The sequence below is a fragment of the Cheilinus undulatus genome, linkage group 19 (genome assembly GCF_018320785.1).
Source record: "Cheilinus undulatus linkage group 19, ASM1832078v1, whole genome shotgun sequence".
Taxonomy (NCBI): domain Eukaryota; kingdom Metazoa; phylum Chordata; class Actinopteri; order Labriformes; family Labridae; genus Cheilinus; species Cheilinus undulatus.
Window position 1 is genome coordinate 15,217,324 of NC_054883.1, and position 25,509 is coordinate 15,242,832.

General features: G+C 37.7%; 1 protein-coding gene across 3 annotated transcripts in view; it reads right to left on the reverse strand.

Moving 5' to 3' along the window:
• mllt10 (MLLT10 histone lysine methyltransferase DOT1L cofactor) overlaps positions 1–25,509 on the reverse strand; it is an 83,669-nt gene that overhangs the window by 20,100 nt on the left and 38,060 nt on the right. For all 3 annotated transcript variants that reach the window (XM_041813872.1, XM_041813871.1, XM_041813870.1), the window contains 5 exons: positions 17,922–18,020; positions 17,389–17,725; positions 14,563–14,781; positions 11,740–12,222; positions 2,118–2,272 (listed from right to left, as the gene is read on the reverse strand). In XM_041813872.1, the coding sequence (XP_041669806.1) occupies positions 2,118–2,272; positions 11,740–12,222; positions 14,563–14,781; positions 17,389–17,725; positions 17,922–18,020 (1,293 nt within the window). The remainder of the gene's footprint in view (positions 1–2,117; positions 2,273–11,739; positions 12,223–14,562; positions 14,782–17,388; positions 17,726–17,921; positions 18,021–25,509) is intronic.

Here is a 25,509-nt window from a genome sequence, read left to right on the forward strand (position 1 = left end):
ATAGCCAATAACAGTAGGCCGGGAGTCTCTTAGCGCACAGAAAATAGTAAATGGTCTCTGTCACTCACTCACACAACACAACTGAACACACACACTGAGGGAAGCCTGTTGTTGGCGTCCTTCTTAAGTTGCATAATTTTTGCAGCCACAACTCTGAGCGTTTCCTTGGTTCAGTGTGTGGTTTTTGTGTATTTGTGTGCATCTCCCAGATGCCCAAAGCCGTGCATCAAAATCCACAAACCAACATATGTGGTTTTAACAATCTGGAGTGACTGAAAGAATAAAAATCTTTCCTTCTCTATTAAAGTCTTCCTCTCGCTGGCCCTCTTTCTGTCGCTTTCTCTCACTTAAACTCATCTATACATGCTGCAAACAGGCGTGATATCCTGCGCTTCCCTGGGCCTCCCTTCTTCTATAATATGTACCGCACAGAGAAGAGCGGGCGAGATGAAGGCCAGGCCAGTGAACTCACCCCCTCCTCCCCTCATAGACACATCACACTGGCCCGATCCCTCCCTCCCTCCTTCCCTCCATCCCCACTGTGGTGCTTGTCAGATGTCATTACATCACAGGACAACGGAGGGAGAAAAAGAGAAATGGATGGGGACAGAGAGGAGGAAGGTCGAGGGTGAGAGAAAGTGTGTGTGAGAAAAAGAGAGAGAGAGAGGTGGTGAGTGGACACGGAGGAGAAAAATTGGAACTGGGTGGACAGAGACAGAGCGTGGTCTTTAGGAAGGTTTTAAAGAGATGGTAGAGCAGGGTCAGTGACTGAAGATGAGTTTTATTCTGCTTATTGGGAAATGAGGGGTATGATGGTTTAAAGACTGATATAAATGCACACTTTTGAATATATTTACGACAAAAATATAGGGAGAAAAAACATTTTTAAAAAGTCTACTGTGTAAAATCACCACGACAATTTTGATCAGTTGTTTCAACATCTATTTTTTTATGCATGTAGTATTAAAATGTATTAATGAATGAATTTTCTTTTTTCTACAAATTCTATCCAAAACATTTTAAATCAATCCAAAAGCACAGGTTTTTACATTGCATTTCAGAGACTCATGCATAAGAGATTTCAGGATAAACAAGTGTAAGGACTGCAGTTAATCGCAAATTAATCGTTTCTGCAATATGAGCATTAACCGAGACAATCAAGATTATAAACCCAGTTATTCATTTATTTTAAATCTGCTATACATGCAGTGTTAAGGCTTTAGAAAGAAATGAGTGATAAAAAACATAAATATATATATATATATATATATATATATATATATATATATATATATATATATATTAAAGAATGATATATAATTTTGATTAACAAAAAAAATTACTTTGTATGGAGCTGAAACTTTAACCACAAAACCACATGTAGAACAGTAATTGTTCTACATGTGTGAATCTAAAATAACAATTAAAATTAAACCTCAATTAATTGCCCAGCCCTAGCATTCATAATCACAAAAGTCTGAATTAATCACCAAAAACATGAGAAAAAAAATGCAGTCAAGCAGTGTTTCTCACTCTGCATATGCACAATTATTTAGTTTTATTTTATGTATACCATTATTTAGATATTGAACAATGTTATCTGAAATTGCAGATAATTTTGAAATCATGCAAACCAAGTGTAGGCACATGATTAAAATAATAAGGTTTTATTTTATTTAATTCTCTAGAATTTAACATGATTGCTTTTTCCTTATTAAACTTCCACACATTTCTGTAAATTCCAAAGGTTAAGGAAGCATTTATTCATGGCTGTATTAAAGTGATGTTATCATGTCATGCTCAATTTTTTAAAAAAAAGTAAAACATAAATTTTCCCCCACTCTTTATAAAGCAGGAAAACCGTCCACCTCAGAATAACTCGCTGAGAAAACACAATGGGCACAAGGTCAGGACTCACACATTTCACACATAATTAACGTGCAGTGGATTAATAACAGTGCTGAGAGATTTGGTGCGTTTAATTAATGAGCTTTGATTTATTTGTGTTTCCACAGTTCATCTGCACTTCAGCTCAAAGGCGGCAGAGATGAACCGACAGATGCAGCGGCGGCTGAATGGGAAGTGTGGAACATGTTTGTATTTGTGTTTAAACTCACATGTGTCGAGGCCGTGCTGGTTAGCGGTGCGGTGGCGGTGAATGGAGAGGGAGGGGCCAGCGAGGGTGTGGGCTGCTGTTGCTGTGACAACTCAGAACTGGCTCCACCCACGGCAACAGCGCCTGTCCCTGATGCTGACCCATCAGAGAAAACACCTGTGGAGAAATTAGAACTAACAGTTAACATTTAATCATCTAAAACAACAGAAGTAAAGCATTTAAGCAGTCAGAGTTCAGAGGTCTTATGGCTTGGCTTGACTATTTACATGATAGAAACAGCTGTAAATCCAAGGTATTTGTATTTTGCTTCAAATTGTGCCTTGACGAATAAGGATGAAAATAATACTGTCTTTTTGCCAATATCCAATATTAATAAGTAGGCCAGGCGTTAAACTTCAGTCCTTAAAACACACAATATCAAGTTCAAGGATGAACAAATTAACACATTTTAGTCCTCTTAACCAGGGGCTCCCAAACTTTTTAGCCTGTGACCCACAAAATAAAGGTGCCAGAATCCAGGGACCCAGAGGGTCCCGCTACAGGCTTTTAAAAATCAATTCAAAGACCATTACAGAGGTGAACTGGGAAAAAGTAATGCCACTTTTTGCCAGTAAATTGTCAAAAATGAGAGGCATGAGATTTCTCAGTACACCAGACCAGGACTGAATTTTCTGATTTAATGGACAGTTTGCAAAATGTCAAATGGTATAAGGTAAAATTATTTTTGGGGGGTCACAATTGCCCAGATTTGATGATTTCAGTAACATTTAATGCCTCTATTCTATCAATATACAGTAGAAAGATATTCATCATGACACAAGTTTGGTGCTGACCTGATTCTTAACAGAATCCCTATAAAAAAGCAGAACAATACTTTTGTCAGGGAAGACCTGTTCAAACAAGGGTGGGCTGCAAGAACTTTAAAGTGGGCGATCTGTAAGCCCAGATGTAAAAGAACTAGACAAGTGATTCACAACAATACAGGGTGAGTCCATGAGTTCACCGGGTTATGGAAAATATTAATGCGACAGTTTGTGGAGGAAGATGATTAAAATCTTAAAAGGTTGGCTAGAATACAAAGCTTGGTTAAGAACATGACTAACTCAATGCCTGCCGAAATTTCAGACCTCTCACTGGCCTTAAATTTCAAACATGCAATTAAAAACTGTTTAAAGATCTGCAGGAACCCTGTGGTTGAAGCATAGTTGAACACAGCCATGCACATTCATGAAAAGTCGCGTGCAGACTTAATTCTTCATGATTTTTTTAAACATTACTTTCATTTCAACATAAATCTAACCTTTTATAAAAGTGTGCAAAAGATACAATTTGCAATCATTTTTTAATATTCTTTGTTTTTTGGTAGGCATCTGGGGACCATCTCTCAATGTTTTGCAACCCCCTGGGGGGGGGTCACGACCCCCATGTTGAGAAGCACTGCTCTAAACACACTTAAAAGTGTAAGAAAGATGTGGAAAAAGGACAAATTTTCAATATCATGCATCGAAGCTAAAACTGATCTTTTCAGTCATGCCTTTTTTTCAATTGTAAAACCCTGTTAATAAAAAAAAATAAAAAATCAGAACTACATGTTTAAAAAAATGGCCATGCTTGAGGGCTATTTATCTAAATTGTTTTTAACATGCAACATCTAAAACTAGGTTTTCCAGCAAGGTATAAATTTGCTGGTTTAAACAAATGCAATGCATGATTAGTAAACATAAAAATAAATGCAGGCAGATTTTAAGTCAAACCATTGGCTGATTATGACTTGAGTATTTTTTAACCGTAATACAGCACTGGTATAAACTCAAAAAGCAGCACACACTAAATAGCTGAGGTGAAAATAAAGCCTATCTTTAACATCTGAAAAACTGAGAGAAAATAGACACGAGGAAAGGAACTCATGTCTGAACTAATTCATACAAAACACAATTTTCTCTGCCCTGTTAATAATAATTTAAGTCATATATACATCATTTATAAATCACCAATTCAAACATATTGCTCCATTTTCACACACCCACACACATGCTAAACTCTTATCTCTTTGCTCTCTCTCTCCCTCCCCTCCCTCCCTCACCCCCGTGCTCGCCCACTAACCAGGGATAAGCCCTGCCCCTGCCCCCCTTTGACCCCAGCAGAGGAGGAGGAGGGGTGGAGGGCCCCTCAGCCCCACAAAAGCCTGAATGGCTCAGGGCAGCGCACATTCACAGGGGGAACAAGAGATCTTTGTGCCAGGAGGGGAGGGGTGGAGGGAGAGAGAGAGAGAGAGAGATAGGAGCACTACATGGCCCTACATACTATTTATAACGCTTTGTAATATGTACCAGAAAAATTGATACCCAAAGCAGGGCTGCAGGGACTCAGGGGGCACGAGCTGCTGCGGGATTTTTAGCGGCTAGATTAGAGGCCAAACTAACAGTTTAGCTGCGATTGAGTCACACACAAAAGGACGGTGCAGAAACACTGGAGGAACAGCAGAAAAATTCTGTTTTATTTCATACAAAGTTAAACATACAAGGTTGCAAAGATTACTTAAAATGCTTCATTGTTATGTATGAATTTTCATTTATTTCCCTGATAGAATTTAGCAGCTTGTATTTATTCAATTCATTTTGCGCAAACAGGATGGCATTGAAATATCCACATCTTTTCTAATCAGCTTTTAAATACGTTATTTTAATATAAAGATGTTTTTATTTGTTTTTCATTGACTCCAAATCTTCTTAAACCTTAAAAATCCATAGTAACACCAGCATTTCTTCATCATACGCTATTTATGTCATGTGATAGCACGCAAACAAAGCAACATATTGCATGGCAATCACTTTGTGTGGAAAGTGTAATTATTAAGCTCTCTTTCAGTTTTTGTTGGATATCAATAGGTCAGTTAGAACGGGAAACATTATCATTTAAATTTGATTTTAAAAATACTTTTACACACACAGTAGTCCATACTGTACAGGACTAGCACTGTTATTTTTTTCCACAGTATTAGCATTTTATCTAATTATTTATTTTTATGAGAAAAAAACTCTGTATTTTTACTATTTGCTAATCATTTATTCTGTAAAAATGCAGCCCATGAAATTTAATTCTCCTTGTAATTGGGCCCATAAAACGTTTTACAGTGGGACAGCTAAAACTGGAAATAATGCATCTGGACATTATTGCATTTTGATGCATTTAGCTTGATTTAGCTCACTTATATTTCTTTTTAATGTTTCATTTGCAATGTTTTGGAGTCTCTTACAGTCCTGGAACACAAAAAATGCCATACTGTTCTCTGTATACTTAAGGACAAAAACACCTATACATATGTATTCTGTATAAAAAATATTCATTTTAGCTTGAAATATGAAATTTTACTAGTTTTATGTGTACATTTACAATATTTTCTATATGAGCACTTCATCATATTTTCTTATATATATTCTTTTTAAATAACAGTTTAAAAAATCAGTTTTCATTTTTGTGTTTTTTTGGAGGTTCTATATCTAATACAGTAAGTTAAAGTTGAAAAATAATTTTAATTTCATAAAGCAGAGGTTGTGCTGGAAAAAAATTATGCCAAACATGAGTGGGGCAAACATTTTCTGAGTGGTTTATACTGTCAAAAGAAAAGAATTAACAAAACTAAGAGGATCTGGCTGTAGACCTCTATGGTGGGACGATCTCCAACGTGGGGCAGGAAGTGATGTACATTACCTCAGCCAGAACCAGAATGATGCACTGAAAGACGTATATTTTCCCCTCGCAGTCAGAGGTTATGGTGAGTGGCTATTTTTCACAATGGCAGACTTTTATTGAGAAAAATAATAATGATAATAAAATTTACTGAAGGGGATAAATTTAAATTTCACACATCACAAACAAAGGAAAACACAAAGACGGTTAGATACCCAAACCCAAGAGGTTAGGGTTGGGGGGATAAAATTAAAAATAACACCACAAACTAAGGATAAACCCAACAAGCTATACTACGTCACTTCCTGCTCCACGGTGGAGGTCACCCCACCATAGAGGTCTGCAGCAAGATGCCTCTCAACCAAATGACAAGAACAGCCTGTGGACTTCTAAGGGTTAAATATTTACATTACAAGACAGAATTTTTGCTGATATCTGATTTCTTTAAAAAAAATTGATATCAATACTGATTTTAGTCCTGAAAACACACTATTTAAAGTTTAAGGGTGAACTAAAAAACAAATTTCAGCCCTTTAAACATATTGAAGTGTACAGAATGCTGATAGAAAGGCGTAGGTCTGTGGTCCCAGGATAAAACTTTTATAGCTGACATTTACAGAGGATAAACTGGTTGTAAATATCTGCAGAAATTTTCACTTTTAATATTTATATTCTGCCGATAATATTGTGCATCCCTGATTGAAATCTTTCATGTTCGTATTTGGTGAATTTCACGCTCAAAGAAAAAAAAAAAAATCCACAACTTAAAAAATGTATGTTTTTGAAAACATGCAAACTTGTAAAACCAGGGTTGTTTTTTTATATTTGTGTATTGTCTAATTATATTTATGATGTTCTCCTCAATCTGATGATGTTTTGTGATTTGAACAACTCGTCATAGGAGGTAATTATTCAGCCTGAAAATCAAGAAGACGAAGAAGAGCAAAACCATCTTCTCCACACATACACGCCTCTGGACCTTACAGAACTTCTACCCTAGCCATGTGATCAATAACATTAAGCCGCCAAAGCACACCCGCCTGCATCCCTCCACCTTCCTGCTCCTTTTCCCTTCCTGCTCCCAACAACTGCTCTGTAAGCTTCAAAAACCGTCCACCTTGATTACTTCAAGCTCGAATTATCTCCACAGGAAATCCACGGCGTCTATTTAGAGAGGGTTAAATACAACGGAAAACCAAAGTGCATGGTTTTATACGCTGTTATTAACTGGCTAAATCAGAGATTCATATTCACAACTTCCTCCAAATTGTGTATTAGAAGGAAACATCAGTTTAAGTAGCTTTATTCTGAGGCTCTTTCAGTGCAGTCATTTAATCATAGTTTAAAAATGGAGACAAAACAGTGAAGCAACAGAAGGACATCTATTATTCTGACATTTCTCTACCATCAAAGACAAAGAAATATGTATTCAAACATAACGGCATTGTGTAGAGGGAGCAGAGCCACATGAAGGGCAGTCAATGTAAATGTGAGCTTGTATGCAGCACTCAGACGGTCTGTGACAGGCTAATAAAGCAGCTCTGGGCCGGCAAACAAACTCAGAATTCTTTTTAATTATGAGACGTTTGAAGGTAAGAAAGAGATTCGGGTTTCAAAGAGAGAAGTGACCCAGGTCCTTTAAATTTCACCGAAAATATTCACTCTAAGTGACGCATTTATTTGGCAAGGTTTGAATTATAACCGAGCTCTACTGCACATGAAAGAGCTGTCACTCTGGAGTTTTGTGATAATGTGTGTTGCTTTTCTTCAGCTTCATGTGTTTAATCATGTTTGTTTTTCCCATTTCAATCCGCTGTGTTTTTGGTTCTTTTAAAATGCAATATAGTTTCAATTGCGCAAAATTTAAAACTGTAAAATGAAAAATTAGGCCAAAAAAGAAAAAATAAGGCAAAAATTCCCCCTGAAATTGAAAACAAGTTATCTTGAAATAATTTAAATGCAGAAAGGGATTGTTGTAACATGAAGAAAATGTTTTTTCTACTGCTGCACTTCCCACATTGTGAGGATGAGATTTAATATCCAACGTTTAATATAAATTCAAATGTTAGTCACTGAATATTTTCACTTTCCTTCAAACTAAGTTCTGCAGCAACTGCAAGCTGTTGAAATGATGTTTCCCTTGGATAAGGACAGGACTGCAGCTGAAAAATGTCAAAAATATATAAACAAGCAATCAAAGCAGAAACAAGCCCAAAATAAACATCTTAAGTTTCTTGTCTCTTTTCTTGACAATGCTGGACTGAATAAATTCCCATCCATGCATCGTTCCTCCCCCACACACCAAGTGCTCTACAAGCTAGTCCGTCCCATCAGTGACCCCCCTGCCGTCAAACATTAACCTAACCAAAATCTAACCCCCCGCCTCTGTCTCCCCAACCTCACACACACATTTCTATCAGGCTAACTATCTATCCATCAGCACGGTGGAGTCAGCAGACAGGATGGAGGGGTGGGGGGGTAAACGCTAAGATCCTCCCCATTACTGCCCTGCATTAACCCTCGGCTAAATATTTACAGTAGGAAGGAGAACGCACGGTTCACAGACGCACATTTACACACATTTAATGCACAGCCATTCATAACCACCACTGTTTTGTTTTCCCTATCTGCTTTCACCAGCTGTGGTCAGAAATGCCACCACTGCTGCGGGGAAAAGCAGCAAAAAAACGGAGATGGACGTGGAATCACAAACAAAATTACCCTCGACCGCCGCGGCTGCAAAAAATTAGATTCAGAGTGCAGACTGCCGCAGACCCCAGGTTTTAATCATCATCTAATGCTCAAAGCTACATAAATATCAAACATCCACTAAAGGGAGGCTTGAAAGCATGACTGAATATCAAATATGTGGTCAGACAGGGCTTGTTCCTGCAAGGAAATTTCTGTCAATACACACTTAAGATCATTTTAAAAAAGCTAATGACACATTTATATACAGTCAGCATGAATGTTGTTTTAAAAAGCTGAAAATTTGCACATAAATGCACATGCAAAAAGAAAAGAGAACATAAATCTTACAATGATTTAAGGTTATGCTAAAAAATATTCAAAATATGGACCCTTGTAAGAGGGCAAATTAAATCAAGCAACATTTGTTTTAACAGTGTAATCTCTAGCAAATATATTAAATTTTATCATCAATGAACTGCAGATTTTAAATGATAAAACATTATGAAAAATTCATATATGCAAATTCATACTTTGCTCATAATTCTATATTTATCTGTATAAACTAATTAAATCAAATTATTTTCTGTGAATTGTTTTGTATTTATTTCAGATGTAATTATTTTTTGCACATTCCTTCCTCATGTCTTTATATAGCTGGGCAATAAAATCACAATATGTCCTGCAATTTTCAAATTAAAGAAGTTGAAACATTTATTTTACCTGAAATGTAAGTCCAACACAAAAAAAGTTTAAAATAATTTGGTTGCAACAGAGATGTGATACTCTACACATCATGCAAACTTTGAAGCGTTATTTACTTTAAAAAAAAAGTTACAAAATTTCCTACTTTCCACATTTTTGCATGTTTTTCTTATCAAAATGAGAATAAAAATGACCTCTCCCTTCAATACAGCACTTCAGAATAAATTCAAAATATCAGTCAAAATAATCGCAATTAGATCCATTTTCCAAAGTTGCTCTGACCTAGTTAATCCATTTACTAATGTGTTGGTTATTAGGGTCAAGGTTAATCGCATTAATTGTGATTAATAAAGGTCTACAATTAGTGCACCAATTCTTTTTAATCATGATTAATCTCATGCTTTATTAGGCTTTTAAGCACACTTTGGTTTAGCCATACTAACGTCTCCCTGCAGCAGAAGTAATAAAAATAATGCCCCATTTCACGTTAAAACTCATAGATAAGTCAATAGATAAGTCAAATCATTTGCACCTTATATTTCCTTCACAATCCATAACAAGTTCTTTCTCTGTGGTTAAGTTTACATGAAAATCTTCAGTCCCCCCTATTAAAGCAGGAAGTTAAGACAGGAGAAAAATCCTAAATCACACAAAACCGTTTTGGTTGCTAAAAAGTGTCATTTTAAAATGGGATAAAATGGATGCAGTTAATTGTGATTAAATCAAGAAATTCTAAGATTAACTGGGATGAAAATGTTTAATTTTTTGACAGCCCTAGTTATAATATACACTCATTTGCTTCCTGTGTTTGTTGAATAATGCATAAGATGAGGGTATTAGAAAGTCTCCATCCTTAAAAGTGTGTAGTTGTTATTTCAGACCTGAACTGAGAGGAATTTATCTTTGCATGGCAAATGGTTAGAAATTGAAAGATGAGTGAGATTTCTCAGTACACAGGACAGAGCTGAATGTTCTGGATTGATGCACTCTTAATGAAATGTCAATTGGCAAAGAATAAAGAAATTTCTTTGGTCATAAACAGCCCAGTTTAATGATTTCTGGCTCATTTAATTCCTCAATTTTATCAATATAAGTGCTACTTACCACAGGACATGCAACAAGAAAATACACTGAAAAGAATGATTTATGGCAAATCAATTTAGGTAGAAAAAACTGAGTAAAGACATGTTTTATTCAAAGTGTCTTCTTAATCTAGAACCACTCACAAGTAAAAATAAGAATTTTTAAAGCCTTAAATTTCAAAAGTTAATTTTAAGACTATTTAAGACTTCAAAGATCCATAGGGACTCTACAAATAATTGCACATTAATTTGCAATTACAATATCTGGGTTTTTAACTTGGTATTTACTTTAATTCTGGGTTTTTATGATGTCTTTCCAATGTCATGTTTTTCGTGTTTATGATGTTCTGCTGGGTTTTCATGATGTTGGCGTTACAATGGTGGCTGAGTTTTTCATGGGTTCTTCTGTGAGGTTAGTCTTTATTGTTGTGCTTTTCTGTTTGTGTTTGATGTTTTGTTATAATTGTGATTCTGCTCATTGTCAAAACACTTTTTAAACCTATGTTTTTTAAGGTGCTACACAAATAAAGTTTATTATTTTATTATATCAGAAACAAAAAACTGCAATTAGATTATTTCCCAAATCTTTCAGTCTCATATTTTTTTGTTAATTTCTTATAACTTAATACAATTAAAACACCTTCATGCCCAGCCCTTAACAATCAGTGTGGTTATTTTTCTGATTGGAGCGTTTATTTCCATACTTTGCATCCTTCTTATGATTATGCAAACACTCAGAAACCTCCATCTCCATAAAACATCAACAGGTGAGTGGAGGATTTAAAGAACCAGCAGGCTGCAGGTAAGAGAGAGAGAGAGAGAGAGAGAGAGCAGCTGAGCATCAGGACAGTGAAACAAAAGGGCGGTAATTCTGCGAGAAAAGGAGAGATGTGGGATGTGTGGGGGCTGCACTGAGCCATTTCCATCAGCAGAGGGGAACTCCAAAGCATAAAGACAGTTGCCAAGCAACTGAACACGAAGAAAAAAAAAAAACATACAGACCGCTTCCACGTGTGTGAGCAAATAACACATGGACCTGCTCTCTGGCACACATACACACATACACACACCGGCACAGAGGGAGCCAATTACAAAGGTGTGTCGAATCCTGGCCGTTTGTGATTGGTAATGTTAAGACTTTACTGCACACAGGCGATCCTCAAACATATGGTAAGAGGAAAGGAAGCTCCACAAGTCAGGAGCCTAACATGAAGAACAAAAACGGCTGCAAGAAAGCCATGAGCCACTTCCCTTTGGATCTTTTTTATCACTACGGTGAGCACAAAGGGACACAAATGGTTTATCTGAACTTAAAGCAGCCCATTTCCTCATTCTAGCTGCCAACAAAAACTTGATGACTTTTGGAACATTTAAAAACAATGACAGATTCCTGACAGGCTGGAGCGAGTTCTGTGAGATTATTGTGTCTTGTGTGATAACATGCGGTTTCCTTCTCACCTGGCCCAGCGGTGGTGGAGCCGCTGTTCTGGAGACTCCCGTTCCTGAGGAGTGACGGGGACTTCTGAATCCCACCGCTGACACCCATGACCCCCAGCCCCCTCTCTGCTCCTCCACCCCCCACCCCAATCCCTAATCCACTGCTGGAAACCAAGCCTGGCCGGCCCGAGAGCGTTGAGGATGTCGAGGAGGAAGGGGAGGCGGTGGAGGAGGAGGGGGCGCTGGCCGTGGAGGAGGCGGGGAGAGTCAGGGAGGGAGCCGGCTCCAAAGGCTTCACATCTGTGGAGAAGCAAGGCCCAAATCTGTTTCGCCAGTTGCCCTTCTTTTTCTTCTTCGCCCCGTCCTCCCCTCCTCCTGCGGCGGCTCCTCCGATCCCTGAGCCTGAGCCGGAGGGCGGGGGCCGTTTGTAGCCAGCGGACCCACTGAGGCTTGTCGTCTCGCTCACTGTGTGACTGTGGGAATTCTCATACAGCTTCCCGCCCACTGAAATGATAAGAAAGCAGAACGAAATATTCAAGTGTAACGCCTGCAGACTCAAGGTGTTTTGTTTTGGTTTGTTGGCTTCAAATCCATCAAAGAGTCTACTTCAAGAGAAAAATGCTCAGTTTCATAAGTTCTCTTAACTAAACAATACTTTTACCTTTAAGATAGTTGCTGATCACATATTCAATAAATGTAAGACTTGTCTGGCACTTAAATGTCTGGAAAAATTGAAATAACATTCTGTCTACTGTGGGATTCAGTTGTTTGCAGTTTACTATCATTAACAAATAAAAAATGCATTTCAGAAACCAAAACCAGCACTTTGTACATTGCCTGCAGACAAAATTTTATATAATAAATCACAAAAATTTACTGAATATTGTGCTGATGATTTTGCAGTACTTTTGAGCTCCAAAACTGGGACAGCAAAGGTCAAAATATCCAGATGTTACTTACCATAAAAGGGTCACCCTTCTTAAGTGATCCTACAATTCCCACAATGCAACCTGGCAAGTGTCCTTTGTTAGACCTTAAATACTTACTTACAGGTTGCAAATTTTCATAAATGTATCTTCTGCAGGCCGGACATCTACTAGTAAATATAAAAGTAGTGGAGTGCAGGGTTCCTACACACTATTAAGACTTTTCCTAGGACCTGAGCTGAACCTTTCTAATACCCTAATTTGTGTGGCAAATGGTCAAAAATGAAAGGCATGTGAGATTCTTCGGTACACTGGACAGAGCTAAATTATGTGGTTTAATTTAACATTAATGAAATGTCGACAGAGATTTCTTTGGTTATAAAAACAGGTCAGGATTTCTGGCACATTTAATGCCACTTTTCTATCAATATATGGTATATTGATATTTATCTTAACATGCACATTGAGCATATACTCAAAATTTCATTCATTTTTGTATCTATAAGCATTACTAGTTATTATAATCATTATTCAATATTATTTGGATTTTTCATTATTTAATTTTTATTCTTATTATTTATTCATCATTACTTTATTTTCTTCTTTATTAGTATTTAATATGATTATTTGGCTCTCTGTTATTTGGCCCCCACTACTCATCCAAACCCTCTCATTTTTGTTTTTATGAAATTAAAAAAAAAAAAAAAATTACCCATATGTCACTGTAATGTGTTACCATCTTATTGGTGTCACTGTCATTTTGTCATGTTCTTTTTTCTTGTTTTTATTAAAAAAACTACTTTTAAAAGGGTAAGTCTAATCCTATAAAAGGGGGAAAAAATAAACAATAAAGAAACAGAAATGAATAAATGTAGTTTAAAAAAAAATTGGATAAAGATACGTCAGAGTGCCACCTAAAATTTCAGACCTCTCACCACTAAAAAGAAGACTTTCTGAGGCTTTTTATGGCCTTGAATCTAAAAAGCCCAATTTAAGACTTAACAAGACTTTTTAAGAATCTGCAGGAACCCTTTACAGGAAATCTACTCGCGCTTGTTGTGAACACAACATGAGAGTTCATCTTTAAAGTTCCTGTAGAATGAAATACAAACTTTGCTTCTTAACACACTAGATATGCTGGAATAAGTCTGCTGTAAATGTGGAAACACAGAGAGCTATGTGTGACTGAATTTTTGATTTAGACCGTTAGAAAGTTGTTCTCTTTCCTGGCTTGGTTTAATTTGGGCGGGGCAAATATGTGAGCCCATGACATCACTGGTCTTAAAGGGAAATTACCCCGACCCCTTTACCCTAGAATATAAAATCATTGATTAGTTCATCTCAGTACAGCCTGTTGTTAACTGACACCACTGTCTTCATTGAAAGTTTACAGCTGGCTACAAGCTGTTTTTTGTTCATTGTGGGGTAAATTTGCCAAATCTATCAGCCACAGTGGTCTATGGATCATTTAAAGCATCATAACAGAGATTTGAGCGGACTTTGTCTCTTCTCTGACACAGAGCCAGGCAGCTGTGCTCTGATCATAAGGTCAATGTAAGGTCAAGGGGCAGGATTATGGTGAGTTTTTTCCTCCATTCAGAATATAGCATTTTTCTAAATCTGAGAGGATTGTATTTCTCCTGAGTGGGAGTGGCCTCAGCTCATTCAACAGACATGCCCACACCATCCTGGAGCAGATTTTACTGCCTCATTTTTCATGATTTTGAAGCTTAATTTCATAAACTTAGATAAACTGAAATTTGGCCTTAAAACCAGTTTTTTAAAATACTCATCAAACCATGCATTTAACTTTTCACATGTATCTCTTTAGCTACAAAACTCCTCTGTAACCTTGGCTCTTCACTTCTTCTTACTGAATAAATCTGATAATAAATCTTTAAGTGGCCATTGTTGTTACCTGCAGATGCTGCAGTGGCAGACATAAGAGAACCAAAAAGCGTTGTGGTTCCCTCTGAAGCCCCGCCCTCTGAGCTTGGCTTAACAAGGCAGCTGCTGAAGGTTGGCGGGGAAGAGAAAGTGGTCCCGCCCCCGGGACGCAGCGATGGATCCGAAAAACTTAAAAACTCTGAAGAGGAAGAGGCAGAGGGCGTCTTGCTTGCACTCGTCAACAGGAGTCCTGAAATATGGAGAGACGTTGGAAAAAGATCCAATGTGAGAAACGACACAACAAGAGAAAGACCTTACAGATGGAAGTTTCCATTTGACTCTCCTCTCCATCATCATGGGAGCAGCAGTAAAACAAAGATAACCTAAATAAGGATTTTATCTGCTCTCCCACTCTCTATCGGCTGTACAGCTAGTCCTCCCTCATCACATAGTCCTCCCATGGAGCACACAAACAGACAAGCACAAGCACACCTGACAAGGGCTTCAAGGTTGTGATGGAATGAAACACAGGAGCTCAGTGTGAGCGCTGACTCCGTTCAGGTCCTGACCTCCCTACATGTTCTCTCTCTCTGTTTCTGTGTTGGTCTGTTCCCAGACAGGGCCCCCGATTACACGAGCCAGAGGCCAGTCAAGACGAAACACTTATCTCGGCCACACACAAAAGTCTGGCGTCTGGGCAAAATCTAGAAAATGACACAGCACATACTCACACACATTAAACCATCACAGTGTTGGTTTACTTCACTATTTAATTTTTTCTTATTTTATAGCACTGCTCTGCCCTCGAGAGAGAGTGCTACAGACAAAGCTGGGTCTATAAAGCCTGTTTCAGACTGGTAGTTCATTTTGCTTTGCAAGCGTTAAGCTTGTGGCCTTCATCAGGGTCATCAAGAACAGATTTTAAACACATTCTAACGATGGGGACCTGCGTACATGCTACAACAAGGTAAATACGGCTCTCTATTGATCATTTTCCAGTCTATTTCGGTCCATAAATGTGTGCTGAAAAATTGGGGGGGGGGGGGTGATTGCCTTAATTCTCCATGCCTAAACCGTCAGATCAAGCGTGTGAGACTTTGCACACACGTCCTGACTTGTTAACATGCAAACAAACTGAAAATCAAGCTGTGTTGTGGTCATCCAGTCTGAAACGGGCTTGAAGAAGATTGACCGTGCATCTGCTGCAGCCAACAGGAGGTCAATTGTACAAGGACATCAGTTTTTCTTTCTACTTTTCACTAGCAAACAAAAATAATTCATCACGGTGTACTTAACATTTCTAACCTATTTCTGATATGATTTATGTCAGTGCATATTTTTAATCTTTTATGTTAAATATCAGCTCTCTTCAATTTGACCCCCAAACATCTCCTTTTGGTAAGCATGACAGTCTGTAATCATTTGGTTTTATGTCTGATTTGACATGAGTCAGCTGAATTCTAGTTTAGTTGATTGAAATGTCAGATTTGACCACTTGTCAAGATACTTTAATTCAGTGGTTCTCAATCTTTTTTTCCTTGAACCCCTTCTACTTGTATCTAAGAAAACTTGAGCCAACCCAGGATCAACGCCGAAAAAAAAATAGTGATACTTTGTGGCCAAATTTAACATGAATTTTAATTGTTTTTTTTTTGTGTGTGTTTTTTTTTTTGTGTAAATCCAAACAAAGTAGCCCTAAACACAAATTATTTTACCAAACAACCATTGTATGAATTACTTGAAAGTGTCATACCATGATTTCTGGTAATATATGTAAATTTAATTTTAACAACCTCAGGGTAGACAGAGCCTCGCACCCCCCTAAGGGGGTCCCAGACCCCAGTTTGGGAACCAAGGCTTAAATTCATTTCAAAGGAAAAGGGAGAAAACGTATGTCAGTTGTCTGTAAATGTTGCACTCTGGTATACAAATGTTTAACTAAAAAAAATAACAGTTATAAAGTCAGAATAGTTCTTTGTTTTTTGATGTAAACACAAGTGACGTCAGAGTTAGTTATAAACATCTTTGCTCACCACATATTAACCCCTTCTTACCCCCAGATGTGCATAAATACATTAAATAAACTTCTCTTCTAAAAATCAACAACTGGGAAAAAATTATCGGTTCTTATTGGTTATCAGCCATCAGGAGAAGGAAATTGTCTGTTATTGGTATTGGTTCAAAAAAATACCTATCATGCATCACTAAATATTACTGATGACAAACACAAGATTATCAGTCCAATCCTGATTAAAACTGTAGTTTTATGCATCAACTTTCAACTTCAGGCTCTGAGAGTATGCAATTTGTCATGCCTTAGAATCAACGCAATAAAACCTGTTTCCTGCAGGTGCTTTTCATCACTCAAGACACACTCTATTAGCGTTATACCTAATACCTACAAATATCATGTATATTAATATAAAAATAATAATTTTCTGGTTTTAGCCTCTGTGAGGTCAAACTCTGTCCCTTGTACGAATGTAGCTGATGACCCCTGGCCTAAACGTACAAAAAAAAGAGACGTCAATTAAAGAATTTCTACATCTTTTTCACCGTTATTTTAAAGTTAGACACTAATTTTTGATACATATACCAATCGTAACACATTTTTCCTGCTATTGTTTAGAATATTACATTTATCGATATATTTGTACACTGCTTTGGCAATGCAAACAGATGTTTTCCATGCCATCAAAGCTTGCTGAATTAAACTGAATTGTGTTATTTTGGTGTGAATTCTGCCTGTTAATTGGTCAGAGAGTGCTCCAGTGTGTTTCCTTATTTCTTACTGTAGGATTGATTCCCTGTTGTGGTAAAAATTTAAATACATAAAATTCTGCAGCCATCAATTCACCTTGGTGGAACGGCCCTGTGGAAGCAGAGGCAGATGTGGAAGAGGTTGCCATGGTGACCACGGCAGAGGGGAGGGGTTTCCCTGAGGAGGTGAGAGACTTGCGGCCGCCCCTCTGTCCCACAGCGTGACCTGGGCCGCTGTTCTTCTTGCTCTTCGTTTCCGACGCCACCTTCCCAGCGTCTGCGGCCAAGCTGTCCTTAGAGCTGCCGCTGGTGTGAGCGGATGACACTTCCTGGAAGTTGGCATTGGTGAAGCGGGCGCTGCTGTCGTCGAGTCGCTTCTGCGAGGAGGCTGGTAGGGAGGTGACACCTCCACCTGAGCTGCTGCTGTTGTAGGGCTGCAGGAGCAGGGTAAAAAAGGCGGAGGGTAAATAAGTTAAGATAAATAAAAGGAAAACAAAAATGGGAGAAAGATTAGCAGGGGGACAGCAGAAAAGGTTAACCAAGGTAAAGAAAGGGTTCAAACAGCTACCACTGCTTTAATATCTAACCAGACCCGTTATAATGCATTAAAACCAAGCCAAGGGCGCTCACCTTCTCTGGGACCATGATGTTTGGAAGGACGAGGGAGGGGGACATGTCCATGGAGCTCTTCTTGTGTTTTGGTTTGTGTCTGTCTCGCTCTTTGTGTTTCTGAGAGAAGAGAACAAAAAGGAGAAACAGATGGGTAAAGCTGCTTAAGACATGATACAGGATAAAGAGAAATAAGGAGAAACACAGACAGAAAAACAGACTTCCTACAACCTAATTTTATGGCCCTCTGCATTTCAGCAACATTGGTAACATACTGGACCACATACGCAAGTGTTAAGTGAAAGATTATAGCTAAAGAAATGCAAAAAACAAAATAATCTAAGGTATGAGTTATTAGGGTATAAGAAGAGAAGAGGGAGGATGCGTGTGGCAGACAGAAAGAGAGATAAAAAGAAAGAGCATTACATTTCAAAGGCTCAGTGGGAGATGAAAGCTTAGAGATCCACAAACACAAAGAGAGTGATGGAGGAGAGATAAAAACCGGGCAGGAGGAGGCAGGAATTCAGCCTGCGTCAGTTTAAAGCAGAGTGTGTCTAAGTGCCTTACACTGGAGCGCACAAGGTCTCAACGTTTCATCCAATCATATCTTGCCTCTTGGACGATCACAGCTCAATTTACACCCTGGCTATCACACGCGCAACCACCCTCCTCCTCTTGCACCCCTGAGGTGGCGACTGGGTGCCAGCGCATTTACACCTCACATGCACGCCCCTCGCCCTGACACTTACACCAGACAGGTGCATGCACGCACATACGCACACGTGTATAGGCAATTACATGTAGTGTAAACACACATCCACGCTCACTCTCTGTGATAGGTGGTGAAAATATGCAGCGATTCATAGACGACGTGGGACTCAACTTGCTTCCAATGCACGCTGTCGAGAAAACACCAGAAATCACCCCTCCCTCCCCGCTTGTTTTCACCCCCCGGGGTCTCACAGAGGAGCAACTGCTTGGAGGCTGGTGACAGTTTAGCCAGACTTCCTCTACGAGTGTCGGTTAACAGACATGAGCCAAATCAGGGGGGAGCAGCTTTACTGCATGCTGCAGTTTCCACTTTAGAGTTAGAGCGCAAATTTCGCAGCTTTTCATGCATATGTGCCTGTTTTTGGGTGCAACTTTGAACAACAGCAACGTTTACTTTTCCCTTTCCTTATAAAAAGCCTTTAAGTTGTTTAAATCATTTTATTCCACAGCGACTGACAGACTCTAAACACCGAGTTTTATTTTTTCCAGCTTTTCTTAAATATGAAAATGTTGACTACATGTTTGTGGGAACATTCTACATCTTTTATTAATAGTTTTACACCAATCCCCACCCAAAAAAACTGACATATTTTGGATCCTTAAACATTAGGCTCCTCATTTCAATTTAAAATAGGTTGTGCGAGTCTAAGCCATGTTTGGCTGCACAGCATGAGGTTCTCATGATGAGCGTACTGGCACATCACTGTTTCTTTAGATCAGCATAAATCTTTCTAAGGTAACCAAAAAATGACTTTGTTTATCAAAATAGAAAAATACACAATCAAGACTTTAGAGTTAAAATTATTTAACTTCTAGCTTGCCAGACATCAACCAGGTGACTATTGATTAATCTCAAATAATAAAAATCACAACAAGGCGAAAACCAGAAAATGATTCCCTTTATTCTTAACTGTAAAAAAAAACTTACTGATTATCAGAACTATAGGATAATTTGTTATCAGGCCTCACAAAAGATTATTATTTTTTTTTTAATGTTCAATACTGCCATTTGCTACTGAGACTGTAATATAATACGTAATGGCATCATAAGTCTTAAAATAGTGTTGTTTCTGGCAGCCCCTGTTTTTGTTTTTGACAGAAAATGGGGGAAAAAAAGAAAAAAAGTCAAAAATCTGGTCCAAATTTGTTGTTTTTTTTCTCAATTCTGTTGTCTTTTTTAAATGAAATATTTGAAGAAAAGGAATTCTGTGACCGAAGGAGAAAGGTGAATGTTTCAAAATAAAAGCCCTCATGTCAAAATTAAGGCCTATATAGCCACTCATTGTGTTTTATATTATTTTAACAGGCCTATTTAACTTAAACAACGGATTAAAAATTAAATTAATGGTACAACTAATGGTGCCTTGATGGATTCCATTATTATTAGGGGGAAAATAAATGCATATGAATTAGTAAGCCTGAACTGCTGGAGGTATTTATCCATGTATACATCCATCCATTTTCTTCTGCTTATCCAGGCCCGGGACAAATCTTTGATTCATGATTGTATTGTTGGTGGAAAAGTTCAATTATTATTGTGTGTACATAATTAAGCAAGTAAATAAATAAATAATCTGCGAGAAAACAAAAAAACAAAAAAACAAAAAAAAAAAACACAGGTAGAGGAGTGTGTGGATCACTATAGTTTCAACTGTGCTATTAAATAGCCTATACATTTAGTTCTAAATTCCATGTGCTGTGTACATACCTCCAGCAGTTCAGGTTTATCAATTCATATTAATTCATTTTCATCCTATTATTAATAGAATCCATGAAATCACCTGTACTCTTACCATTAAAATTACTTTTTAATGCATTGGATTAGTCAAATAGGCCTGTTGTTATACTGGAAAACACAATGGATGGCTATGTGGGCTTTTGAGGGCTTTTATTTTGACATGTTCACCTTTCCCATTGGGTCACATGGTTTCCTTTCCTCTAAGTACTTCATTAAAACAAGAAAAAAGAATGGAACTGGAGAAAAAAATCTGACCTATTTGTTTTCCTGTTTTTGTGACTGAAAATAAAAAACAAAATAAAACACTGAATAACAGGGGTTTCTCCAGATTATGAGACTTGTTTTAAACAGGAAATGGAAGTGCCAGAAAATACACTGAACATCGACCTGCTTGGTTATCAAAGAAAATGCAGAGAATAATGAAAGTTATGATGTATTTATCACCTCAAAACATACAAATATTACCTAGCATAGAAAATACAACACCTTAAGTTTTTACAGTACTACTTTCAAAATATCTTAGTAGCACAGTCAAAAAAACAACAAACAAACCAAAGTTACAGCTTTTTGCTCATTCAAAAGGCACAAAATGTGACTTTTAAGACTTTTCTATACTGCATGCCAATATAACACTAGCACATCATGGAATCTCATTTATTTAGTCATTCCCTTCTTCATTCTGGTGCCATTTTTTACAGGTTGGCATGGTAACTCAACATGCTACAGCAGCAAGCATACTCACAGCTGTTCAATCGCATCGTTACAAAGTAGGGATACATGAGATTGGATTTCTGCCGATATACAACATGCCCATATTTACAGATTCGTTTTAGCCAATACCGATACAGATACTGATATTTAAATATGTTTTACATAACTAAAAATTCAGTCCTTTGAACACAATTTAAAGTTTGAGGATGAAGAAAGGAACAAACTATTTTTCTTAGAACAAACTTTAAAGTTTAAAGGATGAGGATGAATAAAGAAAAAGATCTGAAATGAAATAGGTCTGTAAGTCCAGCCTTAAACTAATTTATTAGTATATATGGACAACTTTACAGTGGATATATGGTGATATTCACCGCCAAAATATGGGATGTAAATATCGGCAGAAATTTTGATATCTGCCCATACCAATATCAGGCCGAATATATTGTGCATCCCCATTACAAAGGTGTGTTCTACCCTTTTTGCATGCTGTTCATTGAAGAATGACTACTGTAGATGGTTGTGTTTACATGATACAACTTTTACTTCAGCTTCATTGTTGGTACAATATGTAATAAAATTAGAGGAAAAAAAGAAATGAACCAAAATTGTTGAGTTGCAATTTTTAGATTCCTGTCAAAAAGGGCGCAGGTGGTCTCATGGTGTAAGGCGCACTTGTTGTACACGGTGGGCCAGGGTTCAAATCCGGCCTGTGGCCACATGTCTCTCCCCAGCTCTCTCATCCCTGTTTCCAATTCTATCCACTGTCCTCTGCCATCAATAAACGCATAAAAAGCCCAAACATAGATTTGTTTATTTAAAAAAGGGCTTCAAATAGATTTTTACTTAAATAAAAGCACAAATTCATCATTTATGGCTGTGAAACAACTATAAAGCTAATGCATGCATAGTTGGACACCAGGACAGAGCAAGCTGAACAGCTCAGTTCAGTATTCCTCACAAAGTGTCACAGATGAGCTCTACTATTCTGCTCTGTCACTTACCAGTCTACTGTTTGGGCCATCTTTTATAACAGTGCCTGAAATCTGGCCTACATAAAGAGGATAACTAGAGTCACAGACTCCATGGTGAGGTGATAAACCTAAAGAGCATCAAGGGAAAGTATCAGATAGATGATGGTGGAGAAAAGGAGAGTGGAGGTAAATTCTTCGGGATTCCCTCGTTGGTTTTCATCAACATTCCAGAGGAAGGTGTTGATGGACAGAGCCTGAGCTGAGAGGGTCGGATAACGCACAAACAGAAGGAGCCGCAGCACTGGGCGTGGGAAACATAACACACACACAATGTAACCCTGACACACTCTTATCAATCAGGTCAATTGATTATACAGGCAGAGACAAAGCCTTTCAGCGTGTCCTCTCCCCTCACTCTGTGCTGCTGACCATTAGCGGGCCCATCATTTGACATGTCCGAGTGCTCTTTGAGACTGTGTGGGGTAAATGTAAGCGGTGGCAGAGGACGGGGGACACGTCTATTTATCAACAAACTCGCAAGCGATGAGGAATACAACGGGGGGCTTTCCGTCTCTGTCACATGCTGAATGGTATCAATACTGTTTCTTTTAGTGCACAGCAACAACCCATGAAATATGGACCAGCTGAGTTTTACTGCTAAGTTGTAGGGCTGTCAACAGAATTTTCAGTAAAAACGTAAAAAAAAAATCATATAATTTACAAAATAGATATTGGTTAATCCTCGTTAATATCCTGTTTTAAACTACCATAAATGCATGAAAACTCCTGCAGTGTCTTAACTGCACAAATACAACAGTAACTCAACACTGCCAACTATTTAGACAGTGTGTAGGAGTTTGCTTTGAGAGGCTTTAGTACACTAGTTGTGTTTCCATTACAGTTTTTCACAAAGGAAAAGCCATATTTTTAAAATTTCAACTAAGTACAATTGAATGTGTTTCAATTGATGGGAGTTTTCATGAGCCTTGTAATTCTCTTAAAATCTCATCTCACTCTTCGCTGCAAGAAAGCTGGATGCTCAAAACCTGCTGCATGTTGGCAATGGATGATAGCTCAGAGGCAAAGTCCGTATGTTTGGCAAAAGCCACATATAAGAGTATAAGTATGATGTTAAGAAAAGTCTCATCTCCTCTTCTGTCCACATGTACCGTGCCATGTTGTCTTAAAGTGAACTGGTAAATGCAGAAAAAGTGTTTCCATTGCACTTTTATGATATATTTCTATCTTGAAACATCTGAAAAACCTCCTCATGAGAGTGTAAAAACTTTTTAGTGATATTTGAGAGGTTTGTCTAGGAACATGCAAATCTCAAAAATCCAAGATGGCAGACTCCATGGAGGGGGCCCTTCACATATATGAACTAGAAAAGCACTCGGAGAGCACAGACCTCCGCTATTATCCCTATCTCCCAACAGTACAGAATCCTTTTAGAAAATTCCTGAATCCAGGCGTGATCCAGATCACTCCCAAAATCTAATCAGTTCTTCCTTATGACATTTCCTGAAAATTTCATCAAAATCCGTCCATAACTTTTTGAGTTATATTGCTAACAAACAAACAAACTAACAAACCCTGCCGATCACATAACCTCCTTGGCGGAGGTAATAAAGGGCTTATTCTAACTTGATAAAAAAATGAAATTATTTTATATAGTTATATTCTGGTGATTCAACACTCATTTATATAGGCCTTCTTATGAATATTTAATTTAGTTTTAACCACGTTTGTTCTGCAAAATGCTGCCATGCTAAATATTACACACTGCTCCGTTAAGTCTTCATGGATACATAACCCCAAGCAAACTTAAAAAAGGGATATTTTGGCCCTCAGAAATAATCCATAGCAAGTAACATCAATGAATTTGTTTCCCTTACTTATAGGCTTGATTCAGAAAACAAGGAAAGAGACTGGTCAAAGATGGCATCCATGGGAGAGTTCCAAGACCCAAACCACTGCTGACCAAAAAGAACTCACATTTTTCAATACTATTTTGTTGGGCTTTTTGCCTTTATTTTGGATAGGACAGCTGAAGAGTGTCAGCAAACAGGGGAATAAACACCCCAAACAGTGCCAAGACTGGGAATTGACCCCACGACCAGTGCGCTTAGGACCACAGCCTCTGACAATGGACGCCTGCTCCACCCATCAAGCTAAACTGGCGCTCAGGTTCATCTCACTTTTCTATGTGGTGTTAAACTACCACAGCATTTCACAATTACAGCATCATACCAACAGTCAAACATGGTGAGGGTAGTGTGATAGAGCCAGGTGTGCTTGGACAGCTTTTGTCCTTAATCATTGAAATCAGCATTTAAAAACTGTATTCTGAATTTACTTGAGTTATCTTTGTCATATATTAAAATATGTTTCATGATCTGAAACATTTGAGTGTGACAAATATCGTTCTGGTAAAAACGTAAAAAAAAAACTTGTGCAACAGCAGCAAAAATACAATACCTACGTACAAAATCCTAGTTAATATGCAATTTCAAACTACAAAAAACGCTTCCAACCTCTGCACAGTGTCTAAAATTCACAAATACGACAGTACTTTAACACTGCCAACACAGTACGATTTAGACAGTGTGCAGGAGTTTGCTTTGGGTTAAAAACATGGGTGAATAGCTGAGATTTTTAAAGGCTTCTACACATTTCCATTCAATTTCATAATTTAGTACCATCAAATTACATTAAAATTCTCTGTTTATTGATGTATTACTTTTCAATTATTCTAATAATGATGAAAAGTTATGATAAATCTATAACGCAAAAAAAAGGTAAAAAACTACACAAATCTTCATTCATTTAGGGTTTTTAGGGATCTGGATCAAGGAAATGTTTTAGTATAATAGTTGATAAACTGTATTATTTCATCAGTTATTCATATTTGTGAATGTACAGCAAAATCTTCCTCTTTTTCTTTCACAAACAGCCACTGGACTCAGGGACTGTGTAGTGTTTCATGCTGCTTTATACTGTGGTTATTGTTGGACACCATGTTTAACTGATTACCCTCTCTCATTCTGCTTTATTCAACAGTGGCATCGCAAAGATACTGTAAAAATTAACATACTATAAAATACAGCATATACCATACTTAAATCGTTTTTAATTACAGATTTAATCCATCAGTTATCTAAATCAAAATGTCTTTTGAACTGCACCACTTTCCTTTTCTTGTTGTGATATTCAAATCAAAGTTGTATTACGTAGAGATGCTTTTTCCTAATAATCCAAATGAAGTATCGCCTCTCAGTGTGATGCATCATGTATTCTAAATGCTTCACAAGTCAACACAATGCCTCAGGAAGAAGATGAGAGGTTGCAGACACAGCAAGGGGGGAGACGGGAAAACGGAGGAACAGGAAGTAAGGGGGAAAATAATCCACCCTGGCCT